This window comes from Chrysemys picta, chromosome 4 (assembly GCF_011386835.1).
Source record: "Chrysemys picta bellii isolate R12L10 chromosome 4, ASM1138683v2, whole genome shotgun sequence".
Classification (NCBI taxonomy): Eukaryota; Metazoa; Chordata; order Testudines; family Emydidae; genus Chrysemys; species Chrysemys picta.
Window position 1 is genome coordinate 125,867,971 of NC_088794.1, and position 13,889 is coordinate 125,881,859.

Consider the following 13,889-nt stretch of genomic DNA (forward strand, 5'->3'; position numbering starts at 1 on the left):
CTATGAATTTGTCAGTGCTAAGCTGACACCTACTGCCTTGGCAAGAACTGGCATGTGGTCTGCCAGCATCACAGGGGGTTTCCATCCTTTGACTTTGAAAAGTACCTTTCTAGTTCCTCTGAGTGTCCTAAATTGAGGCCTCGTTTAGCCGCCCCCCACTGCACATCACAAACCCTTGAGTTAATCATGGTGACTCCTAGCTGCTCTTTGGATCTACAGTCATAATGAAATAAAGGAAAGTGATACTTGGATAATTGTGTACCAACAACACTCCCAGGATCTTCCCACTCCTCAGTCTTGTGTAGAATTAGAGTTTCATAGCATATTCTTGAATGCCATCTATGGCCCTTTATCTATTAACATCTATAAATCTTCTTTATGATTATAAAGTGAGAGAGGGAGATGTCTTTTATAGAGCACTCCTCGAGCACCATATATGTTACGTTTCCTGCTTAATACTGAGAAATTATGTGAATTATTCAATATTTTCATTCCTAAAATCCAGTTTCATAAAATGTCTGATTCAAGCTTAGTTTCTTTCTGTAGTTCTGCAAATACATGTGAATTTTTAATGTGTACCATATAACAATTGTGTTTTCCCCTTCCTCTTGACAAAAGAGAGGATGTGAGTCCTTTCCAAATGCGCAGAGCAAGGGGTGAATAAGAGAAGTAACTCACCTCACCTACAGAATAAGGAAGAACAGATCATTTTTGATAAAACCATTAGAGAATTAAGCTGGCAAATAAACCAGTGCTGAGGGGGATTTTAGAGTATGAGACATCTAAATATGGCAAGTTAAAGTACTATGAGCATCAGGGCTTCAGAATGGGTATTGGTTTATTAGTCTAGGTTCCTAGGCCTCATTCTGCAACCCTGACTCATGTAATTAGTCCCATTGACTTCCAGACTGCTCATAGGACTGAGGGTTGCAGGTTTGGCCATGAGTTCTTGAGACTGACTTTAAATAGGTGCTGGGTTGGTTGTTGGTTTTTTTGTTTTTTTTTTTAAGCCTTTAACTGAGTTGGCCCTGGATGTATTGCGAACTCCTTACTGAGTCTTGTCTTCAAAGGTATCTGCACTCTGGCACCATCCGCTCTAGGGACCTCACATTCGGGTGTTTAGAGTGACAGGTGCTGGAGTCTTTGTGGTGGTGTCCCCTAGGCTGTGAAAATCACTCTCCCCTTGAAATCTAGATCAGCAGCTTCCACCTCACACGTGAAATCTTTCTCTTCCTAAGGTGTTTTCTTTAGCACCTTCTCCTCCACTCAGACAGGTGCACCTAAATCTCCCATTATTTGTATTTGAATCCTCCCTGGTTGTGTTTATTTTCTGTATTTTTGAGACTGGTCTTTTACTTTATTGCTATAATGTGTAGTTCACGTTGCTCTGATGAGGATGTTCTCTACAGTGTCCCAAGAACCTTGAGGAGGACAGTGCTTTACAAACAATACTGGGCCCTCTCACTCCCTACTGCAATAACCGCCTTGGGAAAGGGGGTACAGAGTAGGGAATCTCCACTAGGTTGTTTTAATTTTCTTGATGGAGGTTTGTGTCCTGTCATTCTGTTGGGAGGCAGGGTTTGCCCCTCTCTGGAACAGACCACAGGGCCAACTCACAAATCCTGGTAAGTGATCACCTGGAGACAAAGATCTTCTCCACAGAGTCCCTGTACCTTTGATCAGGTTCTGAACCCCAGGTATTTCCTCTCCTGCCCCCAACTTTGCTCACTGGCAGAGTCCCAGCAGCTGATCACTGACCCAGGATGCCCCCTTTAAAAGAGAATCCCCAGACAGAGAGGTAGGGCCCAGTGGAAAGATAACCCAGCCTAAAATGTGTATTCAACTCATAAAATCACACCGAAGAGCTCCAAACACATAATGCAGATGGCCCATTGGATGTGGTCTGAACAAGAACTCTGGCCCTGATCATGTAATACTTACTCACCTAAGCAACCCCCTGGAAGTCACATTAATGAATAAAACCCAACCATCCTCCTTCCAAAGTACATGTAACGTGGTGGTTGGGCTGTTATAAAGAGGATGGTGATCAATTGTTCTGTATGTCCACTGAGGGTAGAACAAGAAGTAATGGGCTTAATCTACAGCAAGGGAGATTTAGGTCAAATATTAGGAAAAAGTTTGTAACTATAAGGATAGTTAAGTACTGGTGCAGCTATCGACATCAGTGAGTTTACTCTAAAGGTATATTTGGCCCACTAATTTACTGTGTGTAAGACTGAGTGAGGACTTCAGCAATGGGGCTTTTTTTTTTTTTAATTACTGCTCTGGTAAGAAAAATTCTGAGGTTTAAGCCAAAATAATGCCTGATGTAACTCCATTGACTTCAGTGAGATTACATCTGGGCTGAATTTGAGCATAACTGAAATTCTTAAACAAATTTAACAAAAACAAACAATGTTGATATTATAAATGGAAATAAGATATCCCGGATTATCCAAAGGTGGTATTATTTGTAATGAGACACAATGCTGTAGGTTATGGTGCACGGTACCTTGGCTTATAGTATGCTGTGTGTATGCATATAGTAGGTTATGCTTGTACCTTGGCTTATAGACAGCAATTGTACTTCAGTGCACACAAAACAGTTCTGCAGCAAAGCCAAAAAGGATACATAATACACCTTGATAGGAAAGGAGCTGAAAATTACTGCCCTCAGAAGAAATTTAGGAGCAATCACTGAATATTCTCCCAAAACTTGCAGAGATAATAGCAAAGATGTTGACAAAGCAATCCAGTATCAAAGCACAGGTCCTGGTCAGACCAATCAGAGTTTTGTATCCAGCACTGATCACCTTATTTGGCCTATCATAGAGATGGGCCCCATTGATGAAGTTAAGAGCTAGATCCAGATTCCAACTTCTCCAGAAGTCGAGGAGGAAGGATGGGATTTCAGAGCTCAAACTTTGGACCACTCCACTCTGGACCCATCTCTAGTTTAGGCTCATGTACTTGTTCCCACCAGCAGATGGATATTACTACTAAAAGCAGCTGTGAAAGCAAGCAGCACTGATGAGTCAAAACAACAATTCACGTAGCCGAAGGAGCTCCTGGAATAAGGAAGTTCAGAAGGGTGGGGATCAGTTAGGCAAAAGGAAGAGACAAAGAACAGTGGAGCAGGAAAGCTGGTCCAACAGCTGAGCTTCTGCAACTGATTTCCTTAGCTGCACTGTTTCAAGCGGATATGCTTTCTAATGCATCACAGTCAGCTAACTTAAACCAACTACCAAGTTGTTTCAGCTGTTTCCTGACTCCTCCTTTCTAAGCACCAATGAAAAGAAAACGCTGTGATTATGGACTGCTGTCATTTGAACTGAGTGATATGAGGGAAGTTTAAGATGAACTAATGGTGGCTGTGCATGTACTGTGAGGTGCTCTGTAGCAATGGCTCTCAACCTTTCCAGACGACTGTACCCCTTTCAGGAGTCTGATTTGTCTCGCGTACCCCCAAGTTACACCTCACTTAAAACCTACTTGCTCACAAAATCAGACATAACAATACAAAAGTGTCACAGTACACTATTACTGAAAATTGCTTACTTTCTCATTTTTGCCATATACTTATAAAATACATCAACTGGAATATAAATATTGTACTTACATTTCAGTGTATAGTATATAGAGCAGTATAAACAAGTCATTGTCTGTATGAAATTTTAGTTTGTACCGACTTCACTAGTGCTTTTTGTGTAGCCTGTTGTAAAATTAAGCAAATATCTAGATGAGTTGATGTACGCCCTGGAAGACCTGTGCGTACCCCCAGGGTACACATAGCCTGGTTGAGAACCACTGCTCTGTAGTGTGTAAGTAACATTGGCCAACAGCTAGCAGTTTTAAAAAAAGTCTGCATATTTTACACACAGACATGCAATAGGGTGGGATAGACACATCTGAGGGGGAGAGGGGGCTCTGTATATTGCCTGTAAGCTCAGATATAAGTAAAAACGACAGCTGTGATCATATCCCCTAATCAGTGAGAGGTGAAGGCCCTGTGCATACAGTCACATCCCAGCCACATGGATATGGGGCTCAACTGCCTCAGAGGCTGAGTCTCCATTTCCCCCACCCTTGCACAGGGTGTGCCAGGGTCCATAATGGGCACTGAGCAGGGCAGGGGAAGAGAGAGCAGACTGAATATGAATTAAAATAAATAATATGTACAGTGTTAGATGTTCTGCATTGGCTCAAATTTCTACAAGCCACGTCTAGTGGATTTGTCTGCTGTACTTTGTTTGCACCAGTAGAAAAACTAAATATCACCATGGTAATCAATGGCAGATCCCTCTGATTTACTTTGTTTACCTTTTTTTCTAGTGCATATGGTGTTATTAGGGTTGCCAGGCATCCGGTTTTCGACTGGAACGCCTGGCACCGCCGACCAGGCCGTTAAAAGTCCGATCGGCAGTGCAGCAGGGGTCTGGGGCTAAGGCAGGCTCCCTGTCTCCCCTGGCTCTGTGCGGCTCCCGGAAGCAGCCACCAGGTCCCTGCAGTTCCTAGATGCATGGGAGGCTCTGCGTGCTGCCCTGACCCCAAAGGCCAGCTCCACAGCTCCCACTGGCTGAAAACCGTGACTGATGGGAGCTGCGGGGGCAGCGCCTGCAAGCGTGAGGTCAGTGCACAGATCCTCCCTGGCCGCCCATGCGCCTAGGGGCTGCAGGGACCTGTGGCCACTTCCTGGGAGCTGTGGTAAGTGCTGCTGGGAGCCTGCATCCTGCAGCCTGACCCTCTGCCCCAGCCCGTAGTCCCCTCCCACACCCAAACTCCTGCCTGGAGTCTGCACCCTGCAACCCCCATCCCAACACCCCAACCCTCTCTCCCAGCCCGGAGCCCCCTTCTGCATGCCAAGCCCCTCATCCCTGGCCCCACCACAGAGCCTGCATCCCCAGCCAGAGTCCTCACACACACACCTGCACCCCACCCCCCTGCTCCAGCCCAGAGCCCTCTCTCACACCCTGAACCCCTCATTTCTGGCCCCATCTGAAGCCTGCACCCCCAGCCCAGATCCCCCACACCCCAACGCCCTGCCCCAGCCCAGAGTCCTCTCTTGGACCCCAAACTCCTCAACCCTGGCCCCACCTCAGAGCCCGCACCCCCAGCCGGAGCCTTCACACCCCTCCTGCACCCCAACCCCCTGCCCTAGCCCAATGAAAGTGAGTGAGGGTGGGGGAGAGCGAACGATGGAGGGAGGGGGGATGGAGCAAGTAGGGGCGTGGCCTCAGAGAAGAGATGGGACAGGGGTGGGACCTCAGGGAAGGAGCAAGGCAGGAGTGTTTGTTTTCGTGCGATTAGAAAGTTGGCAACCCTAAGAGTTATTCTGGCATCTATAGCAGCCCTGGAGACTGACCTCCTCACACTCTGAAAAAGATAGGCCTCTGGTAAGAGTGAAGGAATACTTCAGTATCCATGGCCCATTCACCCCTTAGGGCTTGTCCACATAGTGTATTAGCCTGCACCACAGGGGTGTAAATTCTAGTGTGCACTAGCATGTTGTGCATTAACTGGCCCATGTGGGCCCTGCAGGCATGCACTACAAGTTCCCTAGAGTGCATTATTGTAATCCTGTTTCACACAGTACTAATTTAATCACTGAGTGGCCACTTGAGCTGATGATCTTTGTAATGTGAATATTTATCTAGCAGGATTGCCAAATCTTGCAATTTTATCATGCGTCTTGTGATGTCTTTTTCTTAAAGCACCAGCTGATGGAATCAATAAATTACATGAAATCTTAGCTTTAATTTTTTTTAAAATAAGTAAGTCCCTAACCCTCAGGTTAGGGTTGCCAGCTGTCCGGTTTTTGACCGGAATGCCCGGTCAAAAAGGGACTCTGGTGGCTCCAGTCAGCACTGCTGACCGCACCATTAAAAGTCTGGTCGGCGGCGCAGGGGGGCTAAGGCAGGTTCCCTGCCTGCCCTGGCTCCGCGTAGCTCCCAGAAGCGGCCGGCATGTCCCTGCAGCCCCTAGGTGCAGGGATGGCCAGGGAGGTTCCGCGCGCCCTGAGTACTGGCTCCACAGCTCCCAGTGGCCAGGAACCCCAGGGACATGTTGGCCACTTCCGGGAGCCACCTACGGTAAGCACTGCTCAGAGCCCACATCCCCTCCTGCACCCCAAACCTCTCATCCCTGGCCCTACCCCAGAGCCTGTAGCCCTAGTCGGAGTCTTCACCCTCCTGAGGTCCCTTCCAACCCTCTGATTCTATGAACAGTAGGGATTGAGAAAACCCCTCCCCTGAGTAGCCAATATCCAGTGGTTAGAACACTATGTAGCAGACATGGGTTTAAATCCCTGCCCCAGAGTGGGGATTGAAACCTGGGTCTCCCACATCCCAGGGAAGTGCCCTGGATATAAGGAGGGCACGTCCTCAGTTTTGTGAATGCCACCTAAGTCTCCTTGTGAATTTAGCCCAAAAAATCAGAATGTTTTGTTCAACCCCCAAATCGTTTTTTGGAATTGCCGGCAAACCGAAAATCAATTATTTGCCCAGTGCCAGTGAAGACAAGTGTAAAACCTGTATCTGGCTGTTAATATACTGTAATAAACCTGCTGCTTATTCCTGGGTACATGCCGTAGACTATATTAAATGGAAAAATGCAGGTGATTCTGGGAGGAAAGAGGGTATGTCTACACTATAAGTGCTACTGCAGCACAGTGGCAGCTATGCTGCTGAAGCATACACACTTGTTACAATGACAGAAGGGGTTATTCCATCTCTGTAGTAAAGCCAACCCCCTCAAGAAGTGTTAGCTTGGCTGATGGAAGAATTCTTATGTCGACCTAGTGGTGTCTATACCGAGGCTTAGGCCATTTTAACTGTTTCTCAGGGATGTGCATTTTTCACACCCCTGAATGATGTAGGTATGTCAACTTAAGTTTTAGGTGTAGACCAGACCTTTGTTCAGTAGCCACCCAGTAGGGAGATCTGTGATGCTTAGTGAACTGGAAAGGGAAGTGACACCTAGAGGGTGGAGGGGATCAGACACACAGAGAGAGGCAGAGGGCAGTGAGTGGAGGTCGCAGAAAGCCTGAGGGCTGGGCCATGGAAAGGCCTAAAGCTTAGCAGGATTTAAAAAAAAAAAAAAAAAAGGATTAGCCATTGATATGAATAAGAACACCTACATCTTCACTAATGTCAAGATAGAAATTTACAAGGGATATTTATCCTATGTCAGATTATAAGCAGATGCCAACTGCCTACCTGGAGCTAGGTAGAAATTCCCCAATGATAAGGTTATCCCATTAAGGGGTTTCCTGCACTGTGCTCTGAAATACTGGTACTGGCCACTGTTGGAGACAAGAGGTTGGATTAAGTGGAACACAAGTCTGATCTGGCAAGCCCTGTGTTGCTAAAAGTGTTCCTCGTTATCAGGAACAAGTGAACTACACATATACTGCTGCCTGGGACGAAGCGCTCAATTGTCTGAAGGGAGGGAGTGTGATCTAGGGGACAGAGTAGGTGATTGAGGCTATGTCTACACTTATAGTGGTGTAGAGAGTACATATACTGTATGAATAAGAGTGTAGACGGTGGGCACTGCTTAGGAGAGTAAAGACATACCAGAACCTTAGGGTGTGTACATGCCTAAGCAGTGCCTCCCCAAGCTACAGTGCTATTTTTAGCTGGCAAAGTCTCCAGCAGTGGAGAAAGGCTCTGGCAGGGAAGACAGCAGGGAAAGGCTCCAACAGCTCCCTACTGCAGGAGCCTTTCCCCTCTGCCTCCCCCCTGCCGGAGTCTTTTACTGCCACATATAACAACCCACCATAGTGTGAACACAGCCGGCCTTTCACTGTGATGTGTAGCTACACATACCCTATATGCTGCTGCCAGTGTCGACAGAGCCTGAGAGACTATGTCCCTGACTCTGCCATGGGATTGGTGTGGGCAAGCCACTTAACCTCTTTGTCTCATTTTCTCCATCTGTAATAATAATGCTTACTAGCTCCAGGGGTGTTGCCAGGCTAAGTTATTGTTGTCAAACTTTGAGGGCCTCACATGTAGGGTGTTTTATAAGTGGATAGTATTATTTGCTGTCCCATAAGCCATGTTTAAGTGACACTGGAAGCAGACCACTTTTCAGTTGACGTGTAGTTTGGTACCATAGACTGATTTCCACCTTTCGTCAGACTGGTTGTGGTGAGGATAGGTTCTCTGCAATTCCCACATCCCCAGCGCTGGACATTCTGGTAATTTTAAGGGGTTCCCATTCAGAAGATTCAGCTGAGCTGTGTGCATCGACTGGAAGCTTAGGCAACAATGGCAACAAACAGCTGAGTGGGATATTGTTAAAAATAATAGCAGGAAGCAGAAGTCTCTTGAAGCTCTCCTTCAGGTTCACCAGTACTATTCTGTATAGTACGAAAATGCACGGGGAGCATAAACTCTCACCATCTATACTTGAACCGTGTTTAACATCTCTTTAATGTGCTTCCCATTTTAAACCTGAAACCCTTGTGCATACATTTTTCCTGAGGTGACAATCTGTCGCTTTCTATGTGGCTTCTATGTAAACATACTATTGCTTATCAATGGCTGTTTTTCTTTTCTGTCAACTGGATTTCTCTTTGAAAAATTAAAAAAAAAAAGATTTTCCTGATTTTTACACTAGGCTTTAAACCAATACGATTGTGGGAAACACCTGCTGGAAAGATGGCCACACTGCTTTGTTCTTTAATCCCCACTCTGGCTTTTTTTGCTTGATTTTCATTCGCAGGAAGAATGATGCAAAATCTCTGTTTAATCATTATAGGCAAGGCATGATGTTCTAGGGTAATGCTGCCTTACACTGATCTGCAAACTGCCTTAACCATAACCCACAGGATTCAGTGTTTCTAACACTGCTACTTTTAATCAGCACCCCAAATCAGTGCCCTTGTTTTAGTGACTGAACAAGAACATATTATATATAATACTTTGCACTTGTACAGTGCTTGCTCTTAGGATTTCAAAGAGCTTAACAAATATTAATGAATTAAGACTCACACAAGTCTACACTAGGTACTTACATTGCATGAAGTATAACGAGGAAACTGAGGCACATAGAATTTAAGTGATTTGCCCAAGATGTTGGTGACTGAGCTGGGAATAGAACTTAGAATTTCTGATTCCCATTCCAGTACCTTAACGTCAAGAATTTCTTTCATGCTGTGAGGCAGGATGCTGTGAGGGTGGCCCTTTAAGCTAGAAACATTACTCTTTTGATTGACTCCTCTACCCATCTTCACCCTTTCAAAGCAGATTCTCCCCTCCCATATACAGTTGGAAAGTTTGGCTTTTCACTTGAGTGGCTTCATTGAACCCACCCTTCAATATACCAAATTGCTTCCTTCAAAATCTCACTGAAATTTTCCCTTTCCTATTTAGCTTATGATTGATTCTCTCTGTAAAGTGTTTCATGGCGCCGTGTGTTAGAACCAGAGAATTAGGGCTGGTCTACACTGATTCCTCCCCCCCCCCCCCCCCCACCAATCTAAGATACGCAACTTTAGCTATGCTGTCGAAGTATCTTAGATCGAATTACCTGGGGTCCACACGGCACGGGATCGATGGCTGCGGCTCCCCCATCAACTGCGCTACCGCCGCTCGCTCTGGTGGAGTTCCGGAGTCAACGGTGAGCGTGTTCGGGGATCGATACATCGCGTCTTAACACGACGCGATATATCAATCCCGGATAAATCGATTGCTACCCGCCGATACGGCGGGTAGTGAAGACGTACCCTTAAATTGTTCACAAAGTGAGAAAGAAAAACTGGTGTTTAGTAAATTAAAAAAAAAAATTGGAAACTGCAAATTCCATACATTTTTATTCTGTGTTAACTATACAGCATAAGAACTAAGGGTCAAAGTTTAAACAGTTGGCTCCCTTCTTGTACCAACAGACAGTAGTTAGGTCATTTTAAATGTCAGCAGCCTTGTCCACAGTGGACAGGGTTTGCTGGTATAGCTATAGCAATATAGCAATACTGACAACCTTCCTAGTGAAGACTCAGCTAATACTGAACAAACAGCTGGGCTGGATTTAACCAGCTCCCTAAGGATTCCCTGGTAATCCTTGTATGGTGTAATTAGTGTAATGGCTCTGTGCCACACCCTCCCAGGGAGCAAGGTGTCCATAAACCCAGCGATTCCCTGACTGCCAGAATGGCCCTTGGAGCGGATATAATTTAGAGTAACCCTGATGCTCTTTTAGATTATGCCAGGGACCGGACCAGACTGTGGCCAGCCCCAAGATCAGAAGTTTAGAGTCACTTATGTCTACACCTCTGCTGCACTAAGGGCTTCTCTCCACAGCAAATCAAGGTGTGAACGTACAAAAATCGCCTCACTATGCACTAACTGGCTGTGTGGACCCTGCTAGCATGCACACAAAGCAGTGCACTACAGTTTGAAATGGGAGTACATCAAAATGCACTAGGGAACTTTCAGTGGATGGTAGCAGGGTCCACGTAGCATGTTAGTGCATGGCAGGCTAATGCGCTGTAGATTAACACCTAATACCATACACTGACTCCCTGTGGAGACAAGCCCTGACTGTATCTTGTCCACAGCTGAAGATCCAGGGTGAAATCCAGGCCCCAGTTGAAGTCAATGGCTAAAGTCCCATTGACTTCAGTAGGGTCAGGATTTCACCCTTAGCCTGTTTCTTTTCCGCAGCTCCCCCAAGATGAATCTATAAGGGTGAGCCATGGCAGAATTTCAGATTAAATATGTTAAGCATACAGCTTGGGGTTTTTTGAATGATTTTCGCTGTATCCTAAAACTTAAGAACATCCCCCCAGAAATTCAGGGAGTGGAAAATGAGTTTTGAGATCTGTGTTACAATTTGGACATCTCTAATTTATAAGAGAAATGATCATCCCAAATGCATTCAGTGCATTGAAACATTGCATCCATGGTGCCTTTTGCAATCCTGGTAACCGTGAACCTCCACGGAGGGTGAAGACACCTGAATCCGATCTCGCTTACACAGGTTTAACACCAATCTAACTAATTGGGTGAAATCCTGGCACCCATGAAACCAATAGCAAAACTCCCATTGATTTCAATGGGCCCAGGATTTCACCCATTACTTTCAGTGGAATTATTCTTGATTTACACTAGTGCACATAAAAGGAGAATGAAGCCCAAGTAGTTCAATGAAAAAATGTTTTACAGAATAACAACACGCAAGGACAGGCGGGGAGCAGCTAGCTTGAATGTCACTTGACATCAGAGAATCCCAAAATGGAAATTTTACCTTCTATTCAACATTAGCCAAGGCATTCCAAATCTGCATAATCCTGCATGCACTGTAATATACTGCTATTCATAGTGGAGAGGAAAAGGAAGATTCATTCTAAATACTTTTAGTAGGTGATGCTATGGTAAAAGTGGCAATATTTCTCTACTGCTGGGCTGTTATAAATATGTTGGTGCTCCAGGTGTCACTTTGCTATTATGGAAGGAAATTCTGAATCAGACAATCAAACAAAAGATTGCCATCTAAAACTGTTCTAAAACTGATTAGGCTGCCCTGTCTGAACTGTATTCAATGCGTTATGTATCCAAATTGCACTGAATTATATGAATCAAAAGCTCACTATTAAGCCTCTAAAATTCAATAATCTGGGTGCATTGACATCCTATAATAATCTATTTTAAATTATCACTAAATGCTATGGGTCCTGTGTGGTATGTTAGAATTCACCCTTTCTCTCTCTCACTCACACACACAGTATTTGTAAGATTGTAGCATTAATCTATATATAGTGGGGATGCTGAGTGCCAGTGAACCCCCTGTAAACCCTGTGTATGATGGAAACCACTTCAAGCCAGGGGGTGCAGCTGCACTCCGGCACCCCTAGTTCCAGCACCTATGCAGTTGCCGTAGCATTTACTGGTAGCCCAAGATGGATATAAATATATATAGTTGATACATAGGTTTTGGCCATTATTGTTTGTATTGTTACATGGTAATGGCCAAAACCTCTGCAATGATGTAAGTATTTTGCACTATTACTGCAAAACACTCTAGTATATATTTCTATGATGGAGGAAGCCTTAAAGAATCTTTGCAACAAAAATTTATACTCTCTGTAATCATTAAAAACAAATCTCTCCCATTGTAAAATACACAGAGAAAGGCATATACAGAAAGGGAGAAATATACTGACACACTACGGTTGCCAACTTTGTATTCACACAAAACTGAACACCCTTGCTCCGCCCCGTCCTGCCCCTTCCCTGAGGCCCTGCCCTCACTTGCTACATCCCCCCTCCCTCTGTCGCTCACTCTCCCCCCACCCTCAGTCACTTTCACTGGGATGGGGCAGGGAGTTGGGGTGCGGGAGAAGGGGTGTGGGCTCCAGGAGGGAGTTTGAGTGTGGGAGGGGGCTCAGGGCTGGGGCAGGGAGTTAGGGTGCAGGAGGGGGTGTGGGGTGCAGTGTCCAGGAGGGGGTTCTGACCTGGGACAGGGAGGTGGGGCGTGGGAGGGGGTTTGGGATGCAGGCCCCAGCCAGGCGGCACTTACCTCAAGTGGCTTCTGATCTGCAGCACAGTGGGGCTAAGGCAGGCTCCCCGTTTGCCCTGGCTCCGCGCAGCTCCTGGAAGCAGCCGTCATGTCCAGCTCCTAGGCGCAGGGGTGGCCAGTTGGCTCTGCATGATACGTGCTGCCTGTGCCCGCAGGTGGCGCTTGGGGCAGAGCTTCCCTGATTGTCCCTCCACCTAGGGGCTGCAGGGACATGCCGGCCACTAGGAGGAGCCATGTGGAGCCAGGGCAGGCAGAGAGCCTGCCTTAACCCCGCTGCACCGCCGACTGTACTTTTAACGGCCCAGTCAGCAATCCTGACCAGAGCCAACAGGGTCCATTTTTGACCAGGTGTTCCCATCGAAAACCAGACTCCTGGCAACCCTATGAGACACACATACAGCAGAAAAATAATTATTTGCATTTTTAACTTCAAAATGCTTTTCCCATCCGGACAAACACACATGTAGATGTGGGGAGAGAAACATGCAAATGAGAACAGCCACATATATGTTCCAAAACTTCAATCTGTCAGTGACAGATTTAACTAGAACAAAGTGTGTTTGGCTGTGATCTATTTTTTCATCCCACTGTTTCTATTATCATCATAGTACATCGACTTCCTCTAAATTAACTAATATTAAATTATGCTGGGTCATCATCTCTCTTCTGCTTCCCTGAAAAATCTTTTTGCAATATGCCATCTGAAGCCAGTTCTCTGCCATTTGTACTAATCCAAATGATGGCTAGGAAACCACTTACCCTCAGATGAGTGAGCGTCAAACCCATCCAACTTTTTCCCCACAGGGCTCAGTGAGAGCAGTCGCTGAATACTTTTCTTTTTTCTCATCAGTACTGTACCTGGAAGGATCTGTTCTAGTGTTTGAGGACATCTTCAAACTGGTAGCATTCTACTGTGTCAGTAGGTAAGTTGGACTCCTTGAGTTCATAGAGGGATTGGTTCATGCATGGCTAGGGGTACCACCATGGCCTGAACTTGTTTTTGCTCTTGTGGTGGTGGTTCTATATTTGACGTGAGGGCATGCATAGAACAGAAGGAAGGACAGCTTGGTCTATAAATGCAAGTTTCCTGTGTGAACTAATGTCATATTTAAGAGCATGCAAAGTAACCAATTCTTAAATGATCTTTCTGCTTTCCTTATGTGCACAGCTTCAATTGCAGAGCAGGGGGGAAGGTTTTGTTATCAGGGTAACTCCATTGACTTCAGTGATTCACACCGGTAGCACAAAGAGCAATATTTGGCCTGAGAAATGCAAACATTGTTCTTTTGTTCTTCCTCCTTTTAAAAGAGGAAGATGGGATGATGGGGTGAGAATATTGTCATTGAGAATTAATTTGAGATTGGCCC

The 13,889-nt window shown here is 45.6% G+C and overlaps 1 protein-coding gene across 5 annotated transcripts in view; it reads left to right on the forward strand.

Moving 5' to 3' along the window:
• RIN3 (Ras and Rab interactor 3) overlaps positions 1 to 13,889 on the forward strand; it is a 110,985-nt gene that overhangs the window by 50,901 nt on the left and 46,195 nt on the right. For 4 of the 5 annotated variants that reach the window (XM_005285434.5, XM_042858632.2, XM_065595641.1 and 1 more), the window contains one exon: positions 13,373 to 13,445. The exons of the other annotated variant lie outside the window; for it this stretch is intronic. In XM_005285434.5, coding sequence (XP_005285491.2) covers positions 13,373 to 13,445 — 73 coding nt within the window. The remainder of the gene's footprint in view (positions 1 to 13,372; positions 13,446 to 13,889) is intronic. 5 annotated transcript variants of the gene reach the window in all.